The 26,169-nt window shown below is 41.8% G+C and overlaps 1 protein-coding gene across 9 annotated transcripts in view; it reads left to right on the top strand.

Annotated features, from left to right (window-relative positions):
* The window catches only part of MAP4K3 (mitogen-activated protein kinase kinase kinase kinase 3), a 97,698-nt gene that overhangs the window by 5,751 nt on the left and 65,778 nt on the right, over positions 1–26,169 (top strand). For 8 of the 9 annotated variants that reach the window (XR_010372089.1, XM_064446621.1, XM_064446625.1 and 5 more), the window contains exons 2-5: positions 5,933–5,990; positions 10,307–10,397; positions 15,965–16,029; positions 18,297–18,352. Coding sequence is in view for 7 of the 9 variants with exons in the window: in XM_064446625.1 (XP_064302695.1) it covers positions 5,933–5,990; positions 10,307–10,397; positions 15,965–16,029; positions 18,297–18,352 (270 nt within the window). In the remaining 2 variants the exon portion in view is untranslated. Of the gene's footprint in view, positions 1–5,932; positions 5,991–10,306; positions 10,398–15,964; positions 16,030–18,296; positions 18,353–26,169 lie in introns of those variants that run through there. The other variant, XM_064446626.1, reaches the window with a different exon arrangement.

Here is a 26,169-nt window from a genome sequence, read left to right as displayed (position 1 = left end):
AACGTAGTGAGATTATTGTTCCTGCAAAGGTATCTGTTATACCATGTCTGCCTTATTTCAGTTCTTTTTGTGATTTGTGGCTTCAGCCAGTTAACAAATGAAGACACAGTACTCAGTGGGGTGCACTTTGCTTGATGTCTCATTTTAAAAAAGAAAAAGCCTGTTTTTCTGCTTGCCAGCCCTTTGTCATGGGACTTGGTTTTGGTGAGGGAATTCATGTATCTAACAGCTCAACTGCTTCATGCTGAAACTCTCAGATTCTGTGGGTATCTCTGGGGAACACCTGGTGACTGTTACTGCTTTCTGCTGTCAGTTGTGTTTTGGAGTGTCTAGCTTCTGATAGTGCTGCTGTGTGTTTCTGGGAGAGAATGTGTCCAGAACAGATGAAACTGAATTTTTATGAACTCCCATTTTGCAGAGTTGTATGTACAAATATCTCTTCTCCATGTCTTTGCCCTTACTCCTCTTTCCTGGTGTGATCCAGTAGAAGAATTGATGCCCTACAGCTTTCCTGCTTCTGAAACATTGAAGTGTGCCTGCTAGTTGTGTGCTTTTTGTTAGGCATTTTAGTCTTCCGTTCTTCTTGATTGACCTTACAGCTTTTGAAGCTCCTTTTGACTTTGCTAGGAATAAATATCTATGTTTTGAAGGCTCTCTTTCAGCTTTTAATTGTCCTTTGAAGCTTGTCAGGCAGAGAGGGTGGATGTTTTGCAATCCTGTTTTTACTGCACTAAGTAAGTACTACAGGGCTTAGTTTCTGTGCCTGTAGTTTCCTTATCCAATAATCCATGCCTTGCATAGGGATTTTTGTTTTGCCTTAGTTTCAGATATGTTGGTTTAACATCCCCTTTATCAAAGCATTGCTTTCTAAAGTTGTAGCTGTCACGTTTTGGTATCACACCTCCTGCTGGCATGTGGAACCTAATTATTTTTAGTATGATTCTTAGTAGTTCAATTCCTGTTGATTACAGCTGTGACTTCATAGGATGGGCTGAACTGATGTAACAGCTCACTGATGCCCAAGAGGGCCAGTTCCCTATGCTGCTCTTGGCTGCCTTGCTGCTTACCTTGCATTATCATGGTGTCTGGGCCAGCGCAATTAGCTAACCTGGCAGAAAACTAACCAAAAAAAGGGAGGCAGGTGGGTTTCTGCTGGCTTGGAGAGTTGAATCAGGTCCTGGGGGAACTGTGTGCATTTGAGAGAGGACGAAGGACAGGACTGTAAGGCTGGAAGCGAGGGGGTTGGGAACCTGTTTGGATGCGTTTTCCTGAAGAGCGGAGCTAATCTGGGTCAGGAAGCCAGTCTGTGCCCTGGGACCAGTTATCCCATGAAGTAGCAACTTGTCTAGAAATTGCTTGTCTGCATTTTGTTCAACAATTCACATAGCAAGTAGTAAAAAACAGAAGCACCCTGTTGTTACTGTCTTAGACTTTGTTTTTTAGCCATTTTTTGTTCTAGCATTATACACTTCATAGTACCAGCTTCCATTTGAAGGACAAATATAAACTTGACAAAAGATTTACCTCCTTGGACCTTGGATTTTATGTCTATTCTGACTCAGCTGCACAGACCTCTCCTGATGAATCTGCAGTTGTGGCATATATGAGGGGGCAGTGCTAAACACTAGCCTTCCTCCTCCTTTTTCTTCTTTTACCTCATTTTCTTTTCACACACACACACCATGCACATCTTTTGCTTGGCTGATGTTTCCCAAATAGAACCTATCTGAGTACTGCCCCACTACATTGCTCTTTCCTTCTCTATTTAAGAGTAATAAGGTCGTTCCAGTTGTGAGGCATTTTGGTTAATGAATTTTCATATAATGCAATAACTACAAACCCTGGATTTTTCTAGCTTTTATTCCTAGTGGGTGGAAGTTTTTTATATAGCACTTTGATCTGATATCCTACTAGTCTTCACAGAGACAGTAGCAGTTATTTCCTGTTTAAGTAGGTAGCGCTTTGCCAGCTTGACTTAGCGATTGGTCAATTTTTTTAAACTCCTCCTACACATGGCAATCTAGATCTCTGGAATAGTATCGCTCCTTTAGCTGCTGGTAGAATGAGGATCCTTATGGTTTTCCTGAGCAGATATTTTATAAATGCTGTACACATTTAGTAAGGTGACTGGGGGTAGTTGCAGGCATTGTAGGCCAATCTTTGCTTCTGGAAAACCTGTGTAATGCATTCCCATTGACATGGTGAAATCTACATTTGAAGGAATTAGTTGCAGGCTCCTGCTCATGGAAACAGGGATGGGAGGAAAAACTCTTGGTTATCGATGCTAATCTCATAATCAGAAAAGTTGGGAGTTAGAGCACTTAAGGTGCAAGCGGAAACAAAAGATGACTGTGTGCTTTCTTACATGAGTCTCTTTGAAATTTTTGGTTGCATTTGCCAACTCAGAAATACTTGTTTGAAATTTTTCTTCAGCTACCTACTCCTTATTGATGCTCCAGTCTCAAAACCCATAAGTAATTAGCAAATTTAGTGTGATTATGCTAAATAAAAGTGTAAGGCAGTGTCCTCAACATACTGAGCTACTGTATGGTACATATGCAAGAGCCCTCAAAGTAAGAGTCAGGGCCAGCTCCAACCCCTCTTGAAAAGCATACGGTACTTTGGTCTTAACTTGATCTCTCATTCATGTGAGCTTAGGCAAGGAATTGTTTCATAACTGATGATTTCAAAGGTATTTGATGGGATCTAGTAAAACCCATCAGGGGTAACTGATCCCTTTACAAGGAATCCTTGTGTCTCTACAATCAGAATAATCTTTTATATACTCAGATTAACAAAGGCAATTCATATTCTTACTTGTGATACCACCTTCAATGCTAATAACTCAAATGAAATAGGATGCAAAGTGAAACTTATTCAGATTGTCAACTTCAAGACATGTTTTCTTAAGGAACAATTTATGCCCTTAAGGAGTTGGTAGTCTGATGTTCCTGAAGGCATTGGTGATCTGCATTAAATCAGATTTTATTCCTCCTTTCTGGCTTTCATGAACCTGGGCAGATACTGGTCCAGAGAATGGCCAGCTGGCCAAAGAGTTCCAAAACTGCTGGTGTTGAAGAAAGGAAGCAATGCCTAAGCTGAAGAGACACAGTGTTTGCTCTTTTCTGCCCATGATTTTCAACAGTTCTTCAATGTCCTGTTCTCAAAAGAATAAATCTCTTTGCAATGGGAGAGGGCCAAATCAGCCATGAGGTTTGGAGAGCACAGGTTTGGCAAGGCTGCTGACTCTGTTCCTTTGGCTGAGATTTTGCATTTCCTGCTCCAGATGTATCTATAGATTTGTCTGTCTACTATTGAAAGTTTTTTGGCATCACCACCACATAGGACTTTGTGACCAGTATCCTCATATGTTTTAATCAGATTTTTTTAGCAATTGTCACTAGCTCCTACCCACCTCCTCTCTTGGATTTAGATGTGCCTTTTTAGGCACTCTGCAGAGCATAGTGACCTATGGAGCCATAGCCAGAGAAACAAATTCCTGACAGCTGGACATAGTATTGTTAAAAATAAATAAAACAAAAATATTACCAAACATTTTTTGGTAGCCTGGCGATGTCTCTGAAGCCTGTGACATTTTTCCAGCTTGGCTTACACATCCCAGCTGCGTGCAGGATGCATAACTTCAGGATCTCCTCACTTGTATCTTCTACAGTTGTACCTACTAGTAAAAGTTTCCCCAAAACAGGTCTTTAAGTATTGACAAGACTCCCTGATGATCTCAGGTCTTTGTTAAAGTTTTCTTGTTAATCTTGGAGGTTAAAAAATACTGACCTTTGATTCATTAACATCTTGCCTCTGTGTTTGTTTCTCACTATGGAAAGAATGGGTTGGGAGAAGAAATAAGGAATAAAAATCCTAGGTCATGCTTCATTGGTGCCACTTTCTTGTGTGTTGCCTTCATTCTCTGGTACAGATAAAAGGAACTCCTATTTTTGCTGTTAATGATTTTAGCGTCTTTGTTCCACCATATAGCAATGAGTGGAGACCCTGCTTCCATCAGTGGGATGAGCAAATAATGACTTAGAGGGAACTCTGCCAGAGAAATTTTTTTTTTAACTATTGTTCCCCACAGTCTATCAAGTTTGGACTCTTTGACTTTTATAGGATTCCCACCTCTGGATCTATCCATAATCATCTGCCTGCAAATTATTTGCAAATGCCAATATTCCCAGCATTGCAGAAGAACATTGCGACACCAAGGAACAGTGAGAATTTTGAGATCAGCTGTGCTAGGAACAACCTGGGTGGATCTCTAGACACAGGAATACATACTGCATTTGTTTTCAGACCCCATTCCTAGCTATTTTTTATAGTCTTAGGTTTTTTGGGTTTTTTTCCCCTCCACTTCTGGTTCCACAACCAGGTCTTCAAGCTGCCATGTTGTAAGAATCAATACCTTACAGTATTTGGTGAGTCTCATGGCCAGTCAACAAAAGGTGTGAGCCCTTGAGCTCCTAAAGTGACTTAAATTTAAGACCATTAGCCACTGTAAAGGTGGGCACCATCTACATCTTTAAGTTCTGTAATTCTGGCCTTTTTTAATTCAAAAGTGGTTGAGGGAAAAAGCAAAAGGACTGGTCTCACCTTCTGTGCCCTGTGTAGAGGATAGAGCAGGCACAGCGTCCAGTGCAGTGGTGGTCCAGCACAGTGCAGCTTCAGGTACCAAGACTACTGTGGGGAGAGGAGAGGCTGTAGCTGAGTATCCTTCAGGAGCTGCTGCTTTGGTGCTCGGGTGCAGCTTTGATGCCCTCTTCCCACGGTTGGGTGCAGTGGCATGGAAGTATCCTGAAAGCATGGGGGAAATGGCACCTCAGTTTTCAGTTGGTAGTCAAATGCAACAATTCTAGAAGAGACATCATTATTATCATAATTTATGTTGCTTCTTAATGGCTCTTTAAAAACTTAACTTCCTTGGTTGCTCAGTGGAACATAAGCTTTAGCATGATAGAGCCCCATACAATATGCTGAAGTTGGCCACAGAGCTGCTGCGTATACAAGGAGAATGCTTTCAAACTCCTTTGTTTGTTAGTTTTTCTTTGCACACTTGCGGAAAGGGGAGGATTCTGTTACTGGCAGAGAGTAAGGACCAAGGGGCATGTAGTGAAATGAGCAGGAAGCGTTGCATTGCTCTCATGGGAGTCCTGGAAGCAGTCACATATGCTGCAGGGTGCAGCACTCGATGCTCCCTGCACCCTGCTTGTCTGCTGTGAAATCTGTGTATGAGACAACTGCTTTGCAGTTAGTATCTCAGTGGTTGGTTTGTTTATGGATTTTAATACAGAAGTACAGCATGGTTGAGGACTTGCATAATTTAGGACTGTTGTGTAGCAGTGTAGAGTTTCCTGAGCATGCTTAAAGCTTCAGATCTCAGTACAAATTAGCTGTCTAGTGGTTTTTATTTTTTTTGAGATAGCTGTCTTTGTTGTTAGAAAATAAATCCAGGATGAGAAGTTTTGCTGGAAGAGTGCTTCCTACAAATGTGTGCTGGAGGAGAGCATGCTAGCTACAGAATTCTTACTGTTTGGTTCACTGTCATTAAGCATAGACATGGATTATTTTAAATAAGTGTTTTGGATACAACAGAAGTCAATAATTATGCTTATTAAATGAAAATATCTGCTGTAAGCCCAATAAAAAGTAAAGGCATGGTGTATTTGGAAAAAAAAAATTCTAACCTTGCATGAAACATAAATACACAGGTGTTTTAATTTATTGGTTCCTCCTGAGGTGTTTTTTTATTTAACACAAACAAACAAACGAAACACACCAAAAACCCAACAAGGGCTTTCACTGCTTTAGACCCTTGCGTATCCCAGTTGCTCTTGGATTCCATATTGTCAGAGACTGTCGAGTTGAGAATGCAGAGCTGATTGCTGTGTTCTGCTCTCTAAATTTTTTTCTCTTTTTGTAGGCTCGAAATGTCAACACTGGTGAGCTAGCAGCGATTAAAGTAATAAAACTAGAACCAGGTAAGTGTTTCTTAACTGAAATAGGCCATGGAAACAAAATATTTTCATGCTTAAGATACAATTCTACAAAATCAATTGAGTTCACTTATTGAAAGGATAGTTGTGGCCTTTTAGTGTAGGACAAAATATACTGTTCTAAAAAATAACAAGTATGACGAGCAAGGTGGGAGAGGAGAAAATGTAACTGGAGAACAGTTAAAGGAAAACTGATTAAAATTTCAGTGAGAGTTGGGTATTTTGTCTTAAGTACTGTGTTTTCAACCTATGTGATACAAAAACCTGTATAGAACAAAGGAAATGAGGAAGCCAGCAAGGCAGAAAAGAACTCAGCTGGAGGCAGCGTAAAGAGAGAAATAAAAAGAAGGAAGGTGAAATAATAGGTGAACATTAGTACCTGGGAGTTGAGTACATTTCCTGAAATTTTCTTGGAGGCTCTGATGATGACTTCATTGTGTGCTAGATTTACGCTTGAAGTGTGCTTATGTTGTGATTTCACAAAGTACGTATGCCCTACAGACCAGTTATCAGCCTGCAAATTCTGTCCTATTAATATGTCTAGACTTGTTGAACAAGAGTACAGTTACAGTAATCTGGGAAGTAAAATGACTAGACTCTGTTTAACTTGTGACTGTTGGTGTTCTGTTTCAAGATTTAACATTGGGGAAGAAAATGTTTTAACTACTGCCTGTTTTGATCCTTAAGGTTTATGCAGGTAAGAAGGGAAAGAAGTTACTACTTTCTTCCATTTTTTTCTCTTAAAATTCTGGAAGTGATTAGAAATGTGTTTATATGACGTATGTACACCTAAAAATTCAAGACAGGATGGTATGTTACTATGTAGTTCTAAAAGTGTATATTCATCATACTTCTATTCATATGGAAGTTGTGGTGTCAGATTATCTTGCCTGGTTTTGCTCCTTTGGCTTTATATGTCAGTTCACATTGCTGGAGTGCTTGGCTGTGCATGATGTCTGTTTTCGTTCCAGCTAAGATGAACAGCAGTGCTGTGTCTCCCTGTGGAACTGTAAAGATAAAATAGGGAAGGAGACTTGTATAGTGGGGAAAGAATGATAGGATTCACCACACTCAGATGATGTAAACTTTTAAAATAATGCAACTTCTTATTTAGCTGACTACTTCCACTCTCAAAAGTATAAAGTGACTTGGTTGAAAAGTATGTTGTATACATGTAGGATTCAGAGAATTGCAGTGTGTGCATTATTTCAGCTGTGGACAGAGATTGGGGATGTGCCACAGCTGCAGTAACTTGCCCTGATGCTGATGGTGATAATAGCTGGCACCTTGCAGCTGATTCAGGTATTTCTGGGAGCCTTTGGATACCTGAGTGGCACGCAGAGAATGCGCTTTAGCTACCCTCTATTTGCTCAGCGAGCTAAGTTTCCCTCTGTTGCTGTTGCTTCCAGTTGTGGTAGAGGCTTGACTCACAGCTTCCAATGGGCAGGGTGACCTGCCTAGTGGATGAGAGAAAGGCTGTGGATGTTATCTACCTAGACTTTGACACTGTCTCCCACACCATCCTCCTAGAGAAGCTGGCGGCTCATGGCTTGGATGGGTGTACTCTTTGCTGGGTAAAAAACTGGCTGGATGGCCAAGCCCAGAGAGTTGTGGTGAACAGAGCTAAACCCAGTTGGTGGCCAGTCATGAGCGGTGTTCTCCAGGGCTCAGTTTTGGGGCCAGTCTTGTTTAATATCTTTATCAATGATATGGATGAGGGGATTGAGTGCACCCTCAGTAAGTTTGCAGACAGCACCAAGTTGGGCAGGAGCATCGATCTGCTCAAGGGTAGGAAGGCTCTGCAGAGGGATCTGGACAGGTTGGATTGTTCCGCCAAGGTCAATTGTATGACGTTCAACAAGGCCAAGTGCTAGGTCTTGCACTTGGGTCACAACAACCCCACGCAACTCTACAGGCTTGTGGAAGAGTGGCTGGAGGGCTGCCTGGCAGAGAAGGACGTGGGAGTGTTGGTTGACAGCTAGTTGAATATGAGCCAGCAGTGTGCCCAGGTGGCCAAGAAGTCCAACAGCAACCTGGCTTGTATCAGGAATAGCGTGGCCAGCAGGACTAAGGAAGTGATTGTGCCCCCGTACTCGGCACTGGGGAGGCCGCACCTTGAATACTGTGTTCAGTTTTGGGCCTCTTGCTACAAGAAGGACATTGAGTTGCTGGAGGGTGTCCAGAGAAGGGCAACAAAGCTGATGAAGGGTCTGGAGAACAAGTCTTATGAGGAGCGACTGAGGCAGCTGGGATTCTTTAGTCTGGAGAAGAGGAGGCTGAGGGGAGACCGTATTGCTCTCTACAGGTGCCTGAAAGGAGGTTGTAGTGAGGTGGGTGTTGGTCTCGTCTCCCAAGTTACTATTGATAGGATGAGAGGAAATGGCCTCAAGTTGCGTCAGGGGAGGTTTAGATTGGATATTAGGAAAAATGTCTTTACTGAAAGAGTGGTCAGGCATTGGAACAGGCTGCCCAGAGAGGTGGTGGAGTCACCATCCCTGGAGGTATTTAAAAGATGTGTAGATGTGTCACTTCAGGGCATGGTTTAAGGAGGCCTGGGGGTGTTGGGTTGACGGTTGGACTTTATGATCCTAGAGGTCTTTTTCCAACCTTAGTGATTCTACAATCCACATTCCAGAACCATGGCTCTGGCTCTCTTTGCAAGTTTTGGAGATTAAGGGAGAGTGTGAAGACTAAGAGTTAATAACGTATAGGCACTTAGAACGTAGGCTATGTTAATATTTTGGATGCAATGAAAACACTGGTTTAGTCCTGGAGGAATTGTGCCCTTTCACAGAGACACCTGTCTGTATGTGAAAATAATTGCTCTTCAGCATTTGCATGTTTAAAGGTCTGTCCAGGATACAGCAAGGCATCAGCAATATACCATGGTTAGTAGACAGTCTGATGTGATGTTAACTTGTAGCTTCTGGTTTGAAATTTGCTATCAGATGGATAAAATACAGGTGAATATCGGATTTCTGGTTAAAAAGTTCCAAATGGATGGGTCACCAGTATGTTGATCTTTTGGGAAATATTTAAAACAGATTTTCTTAGGTAATAGCTTGGCCAGTTCTCTTGGAATTTGTTGTGTTACATTTGAAGTTTATTAGCAGTTGTATTTGAGAAGTGATTTTGGGTTGCAACAATTGGTAAATACGAACTTAGTGTCTGTATTCAACTTTTTAGACAATAGCTTTGGCTTCTGCTTTAAAAGCTCGTTTGAGTTATGCTGATGTGTGCTACCGTGGTACACTAAAAGGAGAATTTTGACATTGAATTTTCTTGTTTTTTTTCAACTTGCTTGTAGAGTCTTTTAAGATATTAATGAAGTTAAATGGTTATTTTAGGCCTTCAGCTTCTTTTACTTCTGAAGTCCTTGAAGTTAGTAAGAATGAGTTGGTTTTTTGTATGTCTAGTAACTAAACAAATTTCAGGAGAACTTCTTTGGAAATAGCATATCAGACTAGCTATGATTTGACCTTATGACTTAAGAAATTTCAGAGGTGCCCCAGTGTAAGACACTGAACTGCTAAAGAGCATTTGACATGTATTTCTTTAACAACAACAACAACAACAACAAAAAAGCTGTCAAGTATCTGTTACCATCATTCTCTTACATTTTCACATCCTTCTTGCCTTCTCTCTTTAATTCACCTACAAAACCCCTGCACAACATCCCCAAAACAAAAACATCTCTGGGAAACATGTTGGGTTTTCAATGTCATATATGATTTTCTCAGTGTACACATCTGGTATGAACCTTTTCTAGAAAGACAGGGGCAACCGAGGTACAAAATAGTAAGACTCACATAAATGCCACATCTCTGTCAGTTTTATCTGGACATAAGTTAGGCCCAGTCCATGTGTTTACAGAGTTTACTGAAAAGTTGCAGCAACAGCATACCATGGATTTTTTATTTTTTTTTCCTCAGGAAGATGATCTAATGGGTGTTGGATATGTGGCCAAAAAGAACAAAGTTGTGTCATGTTTTTAAGAACCTAGGCTATTGACAGAGCATATGCAGATGGACACAGCGGGGTCTTGGGGAAATACTTCAGAAAGAGCTATGGTGAATACTGTAAGAGGTATCAGATAGCAGATGTGAGGTCCATCTGGCCCAGAATCAAACTTCTTAGGAATATAGTTACTTATTGCTAAGCCTTTAGTAATAAATACTGATTTACAGCTGCTTTATATATCTATGAAACTGGCAGATAATTATTCAAAATGTTTTAATTTATAAACGTACTGAAAGTCTAGTTGAGATGTGAGAATGAATATTCATTCTTCTGCTTTTCAGGAGAAGATTTTGCTGTTGTGCAGCAGGAAATCATTATGATGAAAGACTGTAAACATCCAAACATTGTTGCTTATTTTGGCAGCTATCTCAGGTACAGTTTGTTTCTTTTGCTCGCTTAAAAATGCCTCTCTATCTCCTTGTAAAGGACAGGTCTATAAGGTGACTTAGGCAAACCATAATTTACCAAATAAGTGTTACCCACTTGTATATTACTTTTTCACTTACCTTAATCTGTTCTGTTTACTACAGTGTCTCTCTAAATAACGTTTCATGTAGCAAAATCTTTCAGTGACTATGTAGTCACATTTCCTTGGAAGTGAGTTGTTGTTTAAAAGCTTTGAATTTAATGCATCAATGGAAAATTAAGCAGAAGTATGACAAGTATGAAGATAGTGTTTGTGTATGTAGTATCCTTTTAAATCTGGTTCAGTAAAACGTCTTAAAATTTGCAAAACTTTGGGAAGTATGAATATTGCATAATACAAATAGAGTTCTTAGAAATGTTCTGACTTAATTTTACATGCCAACACCAGTTGTTTGAACTCAAAATTGAATGTTATGGGGAAATGAGGAAAAGAATTGTTGGTGTTTTTTGCTTGCTTAAGTGTAGTAGTGCTGTGTTAAGTTTTAAGGACAATTTCATACTCAAGTGCCTAAGAGTGTGTTAACTGTGCAGCTTTTAAAAAGCCCACTGGTGATCTGTGTTTCGGATTTGTTTTGAAATCTCAGAGTTATTAATATTTTAGTCTTCCATCTTTGCTTTTCTCTCTTGAGCTGCAGAATTGTGTAGGACATTTAATGTAGTATATGTAAATTGTTCTGTGTCATTATTTTTTTTAATTCCTTTTGTAAGATATTATGCTTGCTTGTTACAAGTACAGTAAACTCATACTGCATACAAAGTCACAGTATTGAGAAGATTGATGACTGGCTCCTAATAACCTTTGCTATTATAATTCTTTTTAATGCATCCAGACAAGTGTTTTATCCTAGATATAGCAATTGCTTGATATTGAAGGACTAGACCTTTTTATGCTGGATTTTGTGAACCTAATGTTGTCATAATCTTAGGCATATCATGCCATGTAATAAAAAACATTTATAAGGCTCTGAAAAGTCATGATGCCCTTTACAGCAGAGGCTTCTTGGTCCTTTCAGGTATACACATACCTTCCGTCTGCATGGGGACAATAGAGGTGGGACATGGTAGCTCTGTGTGTTGTGAAGGCTGCTAGGCCCTGTTCATAATGGGAAGATACCAAGCTCAGTTACTCATGTACTAGACTTCAGCAACTCTGGCTGAAATTCTCCATGATGGCTATCTGGTGCAGCCAAAACCTTTTCAGCACTTTGGCAAAGTGCTTTTGAATTGGGGGTGGGAAGATACAGGTGGTATTTTCACATTAAAAATCTTGGTACGTGAAAGCCTTTCAACAAAAAAGTACTATCTTTGAAGCAGGAATATTTGACAGAATTTGGCTTTTGTATTTGGAGTGCATCTTTTCCTTTTAAAAATAATTTCAAATTTGATCAAGTTATCTTCTTAAATACTACATTTTTTTTTACTTTAATTCTAGATCAGCTAGAGCCTGGGAAGTGCCAGTTACTGTTTCTTTTCTAGCCAGCAGTGTCTGGTTTCCTGCATGTTTGCAGTGCTACAGAAGAGCTAACACATGCTCCCTGACTTGCTTGGCTGTTGTTGAGTGTTTCTTGTTTTGCTTTGGGGTGAGCTGGGACAGGGTGTTGAAATGGCAGGTGTGGAGCATTTTGTGGTGCTCTTAGTGACCTTGATGCTGCATGTCTGTGTAGTTGGAGTAAACTGAAATTGGACAAGTTGAGTGTGCCAGAAATTGGGAAGTCACTCGTCACTTGGGAAGAGAGTGAGTCCTGGCACTAAATCCCAGAGGAGAAGGAGAGGTCTCATGCAGCAGCTTAGCTGACTAATGCTGTCCTGAGGAGTTCCTGCTCCCCACCTCTTGTATTCAGTGTCTACAATAGCCCTGGACACCCACTGAAACTGTTCTGTCAGTGGTGGAATTCATTGCATCTTTCTCAGTATGAATGTCTTGTTAGCTTTTGTCTGATGAGTGAAAGTATTGCATGCTGACAGATTCAAGTGTAAGTATGTAAGTATAAGAGTGAAGAGGAAAGCAAACTGTTGACTCGCCCATTAGATGAGCACCATCTGCACACTACATTGAGTGTGGCCAGGAGTGTGTGATTTTTGTACTGCTTGCATTATCGTGTATACATGTGCAGGAAGGGATCAAAGTCTGAAGATAAAATCAACAAGCAATGCTGTTCTGGCATACCATATCTTGAAGGGTGCTTGTCTTGGCAGCCTGAATGCTTTTTTTAATGCCAGGCTGATCTGTGAGCTGCATTATGCACAAGTTTGTGCGAGTGTGTGTACATGTAGGGACTTGGTATCCCAAACTAGGAGTGTCTGCACATCAGTTTTGAATGTTTGTGGTAATTTGAGGGTTTACCTAAGTTGTGTGTTAATTCCATTCTGTGCAGTACTCACAGGCTTTTTCTTGTGCACAGTCAATTCCTAATGCTGCTACATACCTTAAAGTCATGCTAAAATTTTTTTTGAGAATTAATGGAGCTACTAGTCTGTTTGAAAGCAGCTTACAGATTGTTGGGTGGTAAAGTTGGCAAGGGATCTTGTGATCTCCTAAAGGCAGTATTTGAAAGCTGCTCCGTGTTATATTGACTAAGCTTCTTAAATGGATGTTGTGTGGCTAGGACCACGTGGTGTCCCACCCTCCCGTCGCACCGTATTAATCTTCCTCCCAACCTAAAAGCCTGCCTTTGGGAAGAGAGCACATTTTTGTAGGTTAAGATGTCCTCCACTGCTGTGATTACTTTTATTTGTACCTGTTTCCCAGACTGGGAAGGAAGTTATGTCAACACTTTTCTTGATGTGTGATATTAAACCTGGTGTGCTCCACAAACATGAAAGTCATTGTCTTCTGAAAAGGTTTATAACAAGTTTAGAAGAGGTAAGGGAGGGATGGCAGAGGGGAGGTCTGGGGCTTTGCAGTGCTGTTGAAGTTATCCCAAGCTGTTTTTCTAACATATGAACTTCAGAGCAGAATGTGACAGTTCCACTTGTGTTTGTTTCTGGAGGTGAGATTATTTGCATTGTAGAAGCACTGATAAATGTATCCAGTTGCCTTACCAGCTGCTTTTTTAACCAGTCATAGTGGGAACAGATTGCTTAGTATAACTAATAAAAAGTCATCAGAAACAGCATTTTAAGATTTCTTGTGAAAACAGACTGTGAACAAATATTGTTGCATTCAGCTTTCTTTAAAATTTTTAGATTGAAATGGTGCCTCTTCTCATGATGCTGTATTCAGGCTGGGCTTCCTTTTTTTCTTTAAAAAGCAATTTTCCTCTTGTCTCAGGGTATCAAAATATATTTTTGTAGACCCAGAATTAAATGTTGGCAAATATAGTATCTGTGGTGGCATTTTCTTGTGCTCTTGCTTGGTCCTCTCTCCTTTCTTTGGTGCAGTGCAGTGCTTCTCTTGTCTGGGCAATCAAATGGCTGTCTTTGAATCCTTTCATTGTCTGACCTTTTGTTTTCCAAGTATCTTTCAGTGCTAAGAACAATAAGAAAAATACCATCATCCTGTACTTGGCACATATCAGCATATTGTTCCCTACGCTTTTCTTCTGTTTACGTATGGATTTTTCAGACAGTCAAATTTCTGCCTTGTTATAGGCCTAGGTGTTAAGTTGCAGACACTAAATAGCACTGTTGATCCTGTCTCTGTTTTGTTTGCTGCACTTGACCTATGGTCTGCAGACAGACAACTATGTACACGGTTACTGTTGATTACATGGATCTTCACCTGTCTCAAAGCACATAGGCACAGTAATAGACTAGATAGGAAATTAGAAGTGCAATCTCCTCATTTGATCCTCTTATGTTTTTTTCCATTTTCTGTAGGGATTTTCCACACTGGAACATTAATACCCATTAAGCGAAGGTGTGACTTTACAGCACTTACCTACTTCATGTCTCTTACTTTATGGTTACTCTGCTGCTGTCCCAACGCTGCTGGGGTTGTCCTGGCTTTTTCCCACTTCTGTGCTGCTGCTGCTGTTGGCATCAGATGGGATGCAGCCACATGGGAGAGGGTGGCTTTCACGAGTCCAGTGCCCCCAAAAGCGTCCCTGTCCAAGTCCTGCATTACTGTGGGAAATAAAGGGATTTGAAGATGCCTCTCTCTTCAGTGCTTCTTTCTCACTCATTCTTTTGCTGCCACTGCTGATTCAGTTTTCTTTTGCAGGTAGTCACACTGCTTCTGTGTCTGACTTTGATCAGTTATTTCCGTAGAAAGCCTTCATATTATTTCAAGTGATGCTTTAATCAACCGTAGAAATGTATGGAGTTAACAGCCAGGGATTTCCATGGCTTAAAACCTCTGTAATGCCTGAACAACACCTTTCCCACCGCTAGAGGAAGCAACCGGGGTGTAACTTTGAGGACCATGTAGACTATGGACATAAAAGGGAAGGAGATCTAAGAATGAGAGTTCTTCCTTGGAACAGCAGCTATTCTAGCTGTTACCTGCTGGTGAGAAATACTTGCAATTTGCAGCTCAGGGGCTAAGCTTATAGCATTGCCTTGCAAAATGCTTCCACAAATGTTGGCATTGCCCACAGGAGTGTCTCAGCTATTCTGACAGAGCCTTATGAATGCAAGAAACCCAAGACCAGGGGTCATGGGCAAGCTGCAGAACAATCATCGGTCTTTCTGTTGGTTGTCCTGTGTCCCAGTCTGCCCTAAGGTTGTATGTGATTTTTCTCTCCTGCATGTTTTGATGGCCAGGTATGACTAGGCAAGTCCCAGATTTTCTGCTCTCCAAAATACCTTTCTGTGGCCACACATGGTACATCTGTCTTACCAGTGAAAATTACTAGGTGAAAATAGAATTTACTGTCCATAATACAAGACACCTTCAAATCCTTCAGCCTGTTGTCTACTCCTGGAAAGCTCTTTTTTTTATGGAGGTATAGTGAGTCAAACTAAATTGATTCCCTTAGTAAGAGGAATTTAAAGAACTTCCCTCTGACCCATGCCACCAAAAATATCCATAGGTATTTTTGAGGGAAAAGACTTCATCTGGGAAGGCACTTACCTACAGCATGGCCCCCACTCTGCCTAACTTTGACTAAAGCACTAGAGTTTCACTCCATTTGTTGTGAAAGAAATTGAGATATATCCCTAGGGCTTTTTGTTTTGGATTTATTTCTTTGTTTATGTTAATTCCTCTGCTCTGAAAAAAGTGGAGGAAAAGTGAAGATGAGAAAGAAATAAGAACCCACATCTGTTTTGTCTCTACTCTCAGTAAAAATATATTTCATTTTCATAGTAGGTCTTGAACAAAAATCAGTGTGGACATTTCACTGATACTGTTTCTGTACTCCAGTAAGCCCTGGAATATTTTGGGTATTTCATTAGTTACTATTTTGACAGTGAAGTATCACATAAAGTTAAACCATATCCGTTATTTGACTTGTACTTTTCATAGTATAGACCTTGTTATATGTGCTTTGTAATGTTTGAGTCCTCTGACATCTTTTATAGGTGCTGTTTTCAAATCTGACAGCTAATGAATGGTTTTATTCACTTTTTAGACGAGACAAACTATGGATTTGCATGGAGTTTTGTGGAGGTGGCTCTCTACAGGATATTTATCATGGTATGTCAAGACTGTAATTCCTTAAAATCTAAGTGAAGCTTATTCTCAAAAATGGAAGTGATTACAGTGTTTTGGAATCAGAGAGGAGGAATCCTAAATTTAGTATCCCTAATATACCATTGAAGGTCAATTTTAGCTTATGTATTTCTATAATTGGGTTTGGGGTTTTTTAAACAAAATTAGCTGCAGTGGGTTTTCCTTCCTTCAGTAGCTTGTATGCCTATCGCTACTTCTCAAAGGCCGTAAAACTAGATAATATCGTATTGTAAAATTAAAAAAATCTCTGTTGTGATGTGCTGTCTTACTTCACAGCCATCTTGTTTCTCAGCTTCTGATTTTTTTCTCTCATATAATCTATACCACTGCCTACAGCTACCTAGATAAGTGGATTGATTAGCATGAATGCTGTTGTCCTTTGTAATCAGGGATCTTTTACATGTTTGTATAGCAGTAGTGTCACAAGGGTAATTTATTTTTTTTTTTATTGCTGGATGTATGACATGAGAAAAGGTGACCTCTATATTTACTTTAGACTCGGGTGAAATGAGTGGCCAAAGAAACAAGGGGCATGTGTGAATCTATTGCATAAAGAGAAGATCAGTTCAGTCAATTGCTTGCTAGTTTTCAAGAGACAAAATCAGTTTTGATGGATTTTATTGTCCTGGAATTAAGAGTTAGGAAAGGAGTATCCTGTGAGTGAGTAACGGCTCTGTGGTTCTCAGGTGATTTTTTCAGACAGGAAACCCATCTATATACTGAATTGTGAAGATATTACACATTAGAATCTTCATATCCTTTTGTGTGTAAACAGCTTGTATTTTTATGTTTGCATCTTTTATATTTAACTTGGGTGCAATTAAAACAAGGCATCAATTCACAAGTTTGCACCATGCTCACGGTGTAGTCATTTGAGCATGGCCTTGTTGATCCTTCACATCTTTGCTAGGGTTGATAACAAAGCCTATTAGACACAATGCTTTTATGTGGAACACCTGTGGAGTAGGAAATGAGCTCATGCCACATAAATGCCTGCACAGATGTCGTATAGGAGCAGTTTCCTGCTGCAGCTGATTTTTGGCTTCTCGGCTCATAGTTAGAGTGGAAGGTTCTTGTCTGATCTTAATTACGTTCTAAAGGGTCTTATTCCAATTGAACTGTAGGTCTCTGTAATCTTAAGTAATATGAATTAATCAGATCTAAATTTCTCAAACATAGATGCCTAGAAATATGTACTCTAGGTGCTAATATGTTTGCTTTGTGGGTTTGGAGCTTTTCTTTCAGAAAAGGGAAGATGAATCTAGACCTGTTTTGAAGATAACATAAATTAGTATCATGCAATATTTATGGTTGTGGGTTTTGTAGAAGTTAGGCACTTCAGTGCTTAAATCTTTTTTTCATTTTTAACTCCCCACTCCTTCAGTTTTCTTTGAGAAACCCCATCCAAATTTTCTGTTTGTTTTCTCTGCAAAACCTGAGAAGCTTGCAGTGAGGACTGCATTTCCTGGTCTTAAAACCCTTTAATTTCAGGGTCAAAGTCCAGTGACTGGGGGGACAAGTCACAGGCTATGCCTTGCTTGCTATTCAGTGTTTGTTTTACATATTTGTTTAGAATTTAATTGTTTTCCTTTAAAAGACTTGAGTGAAGTGGGACCTTGGAGGGAGAGGAAGACTACTTCTTCCCTTGTGAAGCTGCTGAGCCTGCTCAGGAGAGTTTGAGAAGGTGCATGGTGTGGCAGGCCCAGGAGCAACCCTGCTAGTAGCTCATGCAGAAAAGGGTTGAGAAGCTGCAGAGAGCAGGTCGCATGGCTGCAGGGAAGAGAGAGCAGTTTGCATGGCGGTGGGAAGGACGGAAGGAGAGAGCAGGTTGCAAAGGGTAGAAGGAACTTTCTAGGGCTCAAAGGGGACTGAGCGGAGTTTGCTGCAGCTCTGAGTCCTTGGGTTGGAAGTCCAGCCCTGCATAGAAGGATTCAGTGGATTTGTGCAGGGGAGAGTTGTGCTTAAATCGCTGCTGCTCTTTCTTTTTCCTCTTAATTACTTTGAGAATTATATATGGAGGGAGTTAGTAGTTTCTGTTCCAATGGGAAAAAAAAAAAAAGAATGTTTAGTAGTCCTTGGGTTGCTCCATCTGGGGGGAAGTCTAAGCACATTTACTTTGAGACTTCTAGTGTAAGATCCTATCTGTGTGAATGGAAGTGTTTAAGGTATGGGTTTGGAATGTCAATACCTTACCTGATTTTGAGAATTAATTTTTTTCCCTTCCATTTCAGTGACTGGACCACTTTCAGAACAGCAGATTGCCTATGTTAGCAGAGAAACACTACAGGTAGTGTGTTCTCATGTTCTTGTGGTTTACTTTTCAGATAAAAGTATTAAGAGCTAAAAATAAAAGTGACAAAAATATGTGATGCCATGGAAGTACAGTGTTTGGATGGCTTGACATTTTTCTCAGACTTTTGAGGTGGTCCTGTATTATAGCCTAGAACTGATTTGTATAGTTTCATAACCTCAAATTAACCTGGATCATTTGAAGAAAACTGTCATCATCTTTCTGCCTTTTGCTTTCCCCCTTTAAAAAAAAAAAAAAAAAAAACAAAACATATTTGTTGTACCTATGCAAAACTGAGTCTTCAATATCTGGTATTTCATCTGTGCCAATAAATTTTTTTTTCCTTATCTGTGTACTTGAGATGTTCAAATTAAGGTTGCCAGCCCCTCCTCATGGGTATGCTAGCTTTAATTTTTCTTTCCTAAATTAAAGGTTCAATTTGCCAGTAAAACTTAATCAGAACCAGCTTTTTGGTGGATGTCTTGGTTTCATGTGAGAGCAGTAGTTCTTGGCTTCCAGTGAATGCAGATCTGTTGAATGCCATCAGTTGAGAGCTGCTACCTCTCTCAAGATAGCTCTGTCACTGAGCCAGGTCCCTTGCATGCCACTTACCATCTTCCTATGCTATGCCACAGATATTGCTGACTTCTGACTTACAGGACATGGCTTTTTTTTTCCCTTATGGTGAAGTCTTATGTGACATCTGGGAGTGTTTTGTGTTTTGAATCTTTAAACCCTTTTGTTCTTACAGAATCATAGAATGATTTGGGTTGCAAGGGACCTTTAAAGGTCATCTAGTCCAACCCCCCTGCAATGAGCAGGGACATCTTCAACTAGATCAGGTTGCTCAGAGCCCTATTCAGCCTGACCTTGAATGTTTCCAGCGATGGGGCATCTACCACCTCTCTGGGTAATCAGTTCCAGTCTTTCACCACCCTCATTGTAAAAAATTTCTCCCTTACAATCTAGTCTCAATCTACCCTTTTTTACTTTAAAACCTTACCCCTTGTCCTATCACAACAGGCCCTACTAAAATCTGTCCCCATCTTTCTTCTAAGTCCGCTTTAAGTACTGAAAGGCTGCAATAAGGACTCCCCACAGCCTTTTCTTCTTCAGGCTAAACAACCCCAACTCTTTCAGTCTTTCTCTATAGGAGAGGTGCTTCAGCCCTTTGGCCATTTTTGTGGCCCTCCTCTGGACCTGCTCCAACAGGTCCATGTCTTTCCTGTGCTGAGGGCTCCAGAGCCGGACGCAGTACTCCAGGTGGGGTCTCACCAGAGTAGAGCAGAGGGGCAGAATCACCTCCCTCGACTGCTGGCCATGCTGCTTTTGATGCAGCCCAGGATATGGTGGGCTTTCTGGGCTGTAAGTGCACATTGCCAGCTCATGCCCAGCTTTTCATCCACCAGCACCACCGGGTCCTTCTCCACAGAGCTACTCTCAATCCCTTCATCCTGTAGCCTGTATTGATACTGGGGGTTACCCTGATCTTCATGAGGTTCATGCAGGCTCACTTCTTGAGCTTGTCCAAGTCCCTCTGGATGGTACACCATCGCTTAGGTGTGTCAGCCACACCACTTAGCTTGGTGTCATCTGCAAATTTGCCGAGGGTGTACTTGATCCCACTTTCTCTGTCATTGATGAAGACATTAAATAGTACTGGTCCCAATACGGACCCCTGAGGGACAGCACTTGTCACTGATCTCCATCCTTTGACCACTACTCTCTGGATACAACCACCCACCCAATTCTTTATCCACTGAATAGTGCCTCCATCAAATCCATAACCTTCTAGGAGTATGGAGGAGTGTTTCAGTAGTCTGGAATGGAATTTATGAAATCATCATTTATCATGTGGGAAGATTTCATAGAATATCCTCACTTGGAAGGGACCCACAAGGATTATAGAGTTCAACTTCTGTCCCTGCACAGGACAACCCCAAAATTCACACCATGTGTCTGACGGCGTTTTCCAAATGCTGCTTGAATATTATCAGGCTTGGCACCATGACTACCTCCCTGGGGAGCCTGTTCCAGTGCTCCACCACCCTCTGGGTGAAGAACCTTTTCCTCATACCCAACCTAAACCTCCCTGGCACATCTTCCTGCCATTCTGTTGGGTCCTATCATTGGTCACCAGAGAGAAGAGATCAGCACCTGCCCCTCCTTTTCAACTTGTGAGGAAGCTGTAGACTGCAATGAGGTCTCCCCTCAGTCTCCTCTTCTCCAGGCTGAGCAAACCAAGTGACTTTGGCTGCTTCTCATATGGTTTCTCCTCTAAACCCTTCACCAACTTTGTGCCCCTCCTTTGGACACTGTCTAGTAACTTTATATCCTTAATATATTGTGGTGCCCAAAACTGTACACAGTACTTGAGGTGAGGCCATACCAGCACAGAGCAGAGTGGGACAGTCACATCCCTTCGCCAGCTAGCAATGCAGTACTTGATGCACCCCAGGATGTATTTGGTCCTCTTGGCTCTTCTCTCATGTTCAACTTGCTGTTGACCAGAACCCCCAGGTCCCTCTCTGCAGAGCTGCTCTCCAGCCTCTCGTTTCCCAGCCTGTATGTACATCCAGAGTTGCCATCCCTCAGGTGCAAAACCCAGCACTTGCCCTTGTTAAACTTCATACAGTTGGTGGTTGTCCAGCTCTCCACTCTGTCCAGATCTCTCTGCAGGGCCTCTCTACCCTTGAGAATGTCAACAGCTCCTCCCAATTTTCTGTCATCAGCAAACTGAATTAGTATTCCTTCCAGTCCTGCCTCAAAGTCATTTACGAAGACATTAAAGAGTATTGGCTCTAAGATGGATCCCTGCAGAACCCCACTAGTGACTGGCTGCCAGCCTGATGTAACCCCATTTACTATGACCCTTTGAGCCCACCCATCAGCCATTGCTCACCCATTGCATTATGTGTTTATCCAGCTGTCTGCTGGACATTTTGTCCAGGAGGATACTGTGAGAGACAGTATTGAAAGCTTTACTGAAATCCAAAAAGATTGCATCATAGAATCATAGAATTGTTAAGGTTGGAAAAGACCCTTAAGATCGGGTCCAACTGCCAACCTATCACTGCCAGGTCCACCACTAAACCACATCCTCAAGCACCACGTCTACCCTTCTTTTAAATACCTCCAGGGATGGAGACTCAACTACCTCCCTGGGCAGCCTGTTCCAATATTTGACAACCCTCTCGATGAAGAAGTTTTTCTTAATATCCAACCTAAACTTCCCCTGGTGCAGCTTGAGGCCGTAAATCGACTGGCTTCCCTTGATCAACTAGGTGGGAAACCTTGTCATACAAGGAAATCAAGTTTGTTAGGTGGGACTTTCCCCTCATGAACCTGTGCTGGCTAGGTGAATGACTGCATTGTCTTTCGTGTGTTTTTCAATAACTCACAGAATAATCTTCATAATTTTTCCAGGCACAGAAGTGAGACTGATGAGCCTGTAGTTACCAGGGTCATCCCTGTTGTGCTTTTTGAAGACTGAGACAACATTTTCCAGTTTCCAGTCAGCTGGGACCTCTCCAGATTCCCAAGAGCATTGAAAAAAAATCATTGAGAGAGGTCTTGCTATGACATCACCCAGCTCTTTTAAGTACCCTTGGATGGATCCCATCAGGCCCCATCGACCTACAGGGATCTAGCTGGAGCAGCAAGTCCTGTGCAATATCAGGGTTTATTAGGAGTTTATTATTCCCGTAGTCATTGTTCTCTAGCCCAGGGCTCTGGGGGTCCCAGAGCCCACTATCGGTGTTGAAGACCGAGCTGAAGAAAGCATTAAATATCTCTCTCTGCATTGTCTATGTCCATGTTTGTGAGGTGACCATTCTCATCAAGCAATGGGCCGATATTATTTCTGGCCTTTTGCCATTAATGTATTTTAAAAAGCCCTTCTTATTGTCCCTCACGGTACTGGCCAGCATCAACTCTAATTGAGCTTTGGCCACACAGATTTCCTCCCTACAGTGGTGAACACCATCCCTATAGTCCTCCAATGTCACCTGACCTTGCTTCCACTGATGATATACTTTCTTTTTTGCCTTATTTCTAGAAGAATATCCCTGCTTAGCCAAGCTGGCCTTTTGCCTCACCTGCTTGACTTCCTACACTTTAGAATTGCCTGTTCCTGTGCTCTTTGGAAGTGGTGCTTAAAAAGTGACCAGCACTGGTGGACCCCATCACCTTCAAAAGCTTTTTCCCAGGGGACCTTACTAAGCACTTCCTTAAGCAACCTGAAGTCTGTTCTCCTCATATCCAGACTTGAGGTCTTGCTGGCAGTTTTCCTCCTGTAACCATAAACTTGACTGCTTCATGGTTGCTGTGGCCAAGGCAGCCACTGATCTCGACTTCACCCACGAGGCCCTCGCTGCTAATAAGCAGCAAGTCAAGGAAGGCACCTTTCCTGGTTGGTTCCTTTAGTACCTGTACCAAGAAGTTGTCGACCAGATAGTTTAGGAACCTTCTGGACCTGTTTCAACCCAGCTGCATGTAACCATCCACCATGGCACATCAGTCACAGGACTCATCCCACCAGATTTCACTTATGCCAATGGTGTCATACCTCTGGGACTGGGCCAAGGCTTCCAGCTTCTCTTGCTTGTTCCTCATGCTGTGTGCATTTGTGTAGAAACTCTTCAAGTGTGGCTCATTGTGCCCATCGCCACATATAGCAGTCTCAAGACCCTCACTAGCACGCAGCTCTTCAAACTTTGGCGTGCATACCCATTCCCTGTCACTGACTAGCTTGATACTGCCCCTTTCCCCCTTCTGCTCCAGTTTAAAGCTCTGTCAGTCAGCCCTGCTAGCTCCTGAGCAAAAACTCTTTTCCCCTTCTGAGAAAGTTGCATCGCATCGGGTGTCAGCAGACCTGGTGTTGAACAGACCATCCTGTGACCAAAAAGGCCAAAATTCCACTGATGGCACCAGCCTCAGAGCCACGTGTTGATCAGCTGGACCTGCCTGTTCCGTTCAATATTCCCTGACACTGAGAGAATTGAGGAAAATACTACCTGAGCACCTGATCCTTTGAAATCCCTTTTGATAGCCTTTGGACTTCTTGCTACCTCTTCTCTGCTGACAGTAGCAGGTAATAGTCTGAGGAGCTAACCAGACTAGGGAGTTTCCTAGTGACATCCCTTACTCTGGCCCCATGGAGGCAGCAGACATCCCTGTGGGTTGGGTCCAGTCAGCATATCAGACCCCCCGTTCCCCTCAAAAGGGAGGCACCTATGGTAACTACCCTTCTTTTTTTTCTTAACATGAGTGGTTATGATGTGGGGGGTAGGCTGCCTAGATGACTGCTCCATCCCAGAAGGACCTTCATCCACATCATCAGTTGTCTGCCCTTCCAGGGCCTCATACCTATTGTGTATGGGCACCATGAAGGCGAGACAGGCTGAGAGTAGATTCGCCTGCCACCCTGAGTTGTAACCTGCTTCCATTCTCCCCCGTCCTCTGCAGTTACCTCCTTATGTTGGGTGGTGAGGGGGTTACTTGTGCTGTGGTTGACTGCTGGAGGTCCCTCTGAGAGAGGGATGGTAGAGCGCTATTCCATCAGTTGATCTCCTTCTCTGGCTCCCTGATACTTCTCAGCCTGGACACCTCCTTCTGAAGCTCTGTCACCAGGCTGAGCAGCTTTTTTTACCTGAGTGCATCTCCCACGGGTGAGCTTACTGCTGCCATCAGATACTGACCTGAAACTTGGGCACACCGTGCAGCCTGGGACCTGGATAGCATGTTGCCTCGAAGGCTCTGTCTGGGTGGCTGCATCAATTCTTGCAGCTGGAGGGGCTGTGAGGGATGCTGAGGACACAGCTCTTTGCCAGGTGGATACCATGGCTCCTGGTGTTCCTAGCAAGTGGGTCATAGCTTCCTCTTGAAGTGGCAGGGCCCTCCTTGCACAAACTGCTGCACCACACCCTGGCTGCCATGCCACACCCTGTTTGCCCATCCTGTTTGTCAGGCTCCCTAGGGGCCATTTAAATTCCCTGTGGTTGCTTCTGGCCAGGCCCCACCCGTGGGGTCTGCCAGCTCCCGTGGGGTCTCTGCATGTCCCCAGGTTCTCCTGGCTCCAGGAACCCTCCTTTTCCTTGTCAATGTGTACTCATCCGCAGCACTTACTGTTACTGCCACTGCATCCCTCAGACATTTATTGGTTAATATGTGTAAATTGCCTGTGAGAAGGGAACTTGCTACTTTGTATGTATTTTCTAAGTGTCATCCATGGACCTATTTTTGTGTATTTTAAAGTTGTCTGTAAATACATGCTTATAACACTCTGACAAAATATAATATATACAGTATATTATATCTTGTTGTAGCTTATAATGCAGCAGTCAATTTTCCTAGTAAAAAGTCTGAGACTTGAGGCCATCTCTTCATCCATAGAAGTAATTTGTCCAACGTTGCTTTTGCCATTAGTTTCCATGAACCCAGAGTTTCACTTGAATGCCTAAAGTTAGCGTTTGATCTCTGTATTTAGAAGCCCATTAAATGGTCTATTTTCAAAAAAACGCTTGCTATCAGTTCTGGTTGGAATCAGTGAGACTGATTTTGAAAATATAGGCCCTTTAAATACAGGCTTTAAAGTACCTGCCTCCAGACATTCAGTTTTGAAAATGGTGACCTCAAATTCTTCCAGGGCAGTGGTAAAAATGAGTGACTTGTTAGGCTTTCTGTGCTAGTAGCACCCAGAGATTAAAATGTGAGGAGCGTACATGGGACTCTTCTAGCTAATGCCAGTTGTTGCAGTGGTCAGGTAGGTGCTTTGATTAATTACACTTTGTACCAAAAGCAAATAGAGTCTAATTTTTGGGGTCTGCATGCATGCCTGCAGTGAGGACTCTGAAAAATCATTGGACCAACTGGGTGTTGTTAGTCATTTCCCCCCCGAGAAACAGGTTAAATTATCTCTGAGTGAGTTTTTTTCTTCTTTTTTTTTTTTAGTTTATTTAAGGAGTGGAATTCAATAACTGATTAGTATTTCAGCTGCATTGCAATCAGGTTTTCATGAACTGACAAAAAGTACCCCAAAACTGTTGGTATTATTGCCTATGTGTACCATGTTGTTCACTTGAAAATCTCAAGTACGAAGTCATGTAAGTGTTTCCTTATTTTCCCTCTTGGTATGCTTAGGATCATCCATGAATATGCTGATAATTGAAAACAATCCTAATATATTTTTGCAGTCAACTCCACGATGTCTTCCATAAGCTGGCAAAAAAAGAATTCTGTGTTGACATGGGTATGTCCCATGAAAATGTAGCCTTTATGGAGGTTTGTGACTGCAGAGCAGGGAAGATGTTTACATGTTGTTTTACCCCTAGAAGAGAATTTTAGAGATAAGCCTGAAGTGTTAAAAGTGATGTGCTCTGTGATTTACCATGCAGGGATTCAGTTTCATATTATAATTCCAGAATTTAAACTTAAAATTTCTGACTTGTGTCGAGTCCTAAAATGCTTTGGTACTGTCATGGAGATGAAGAAAAACAATCTAATGCTTCTGCAGAAATCCATGAATTAGAGATGAACTCCTGTGTTAGACCTGAAGCGCTTCCTGGTAGCATGCTTCTAAACTTAATTGAAGTGTGTAATTATATAGGAGATAAATGCAGTAGGTATCCAGTGATCTAACTGCTGAATAGAAGACTGTGAGGTGATTTAAAAATAATTAACTTGGTCGAAAAGGTGACAGTTACCATGTCCAGAGGTAATGAGAAATGGTTGGGAATGCTTTTCTTACAATAGGCATGGTGACTGGTATTCTTTCCATCTATCCCGTGTTTTAGATATTATGCTACTACATACAT

This window comes from Phalacrocorax carbo, chromosome 3 (assembly GCF_963921805.1).
Source record: "Phalacrocorax carbo chromosome 3, bPhaCar2.1, whole genome shotgun sequence".
Lineage (NCBI taxonomy): Eukaryota > Metazoa > Chordata > Aves > Suliformes > Phalacrocoracidae > Phalacrocorax > Phalacrocorax carbo.
This window is presented reverse-complemented; position numbering and strand designations above follow the sequence as displayed.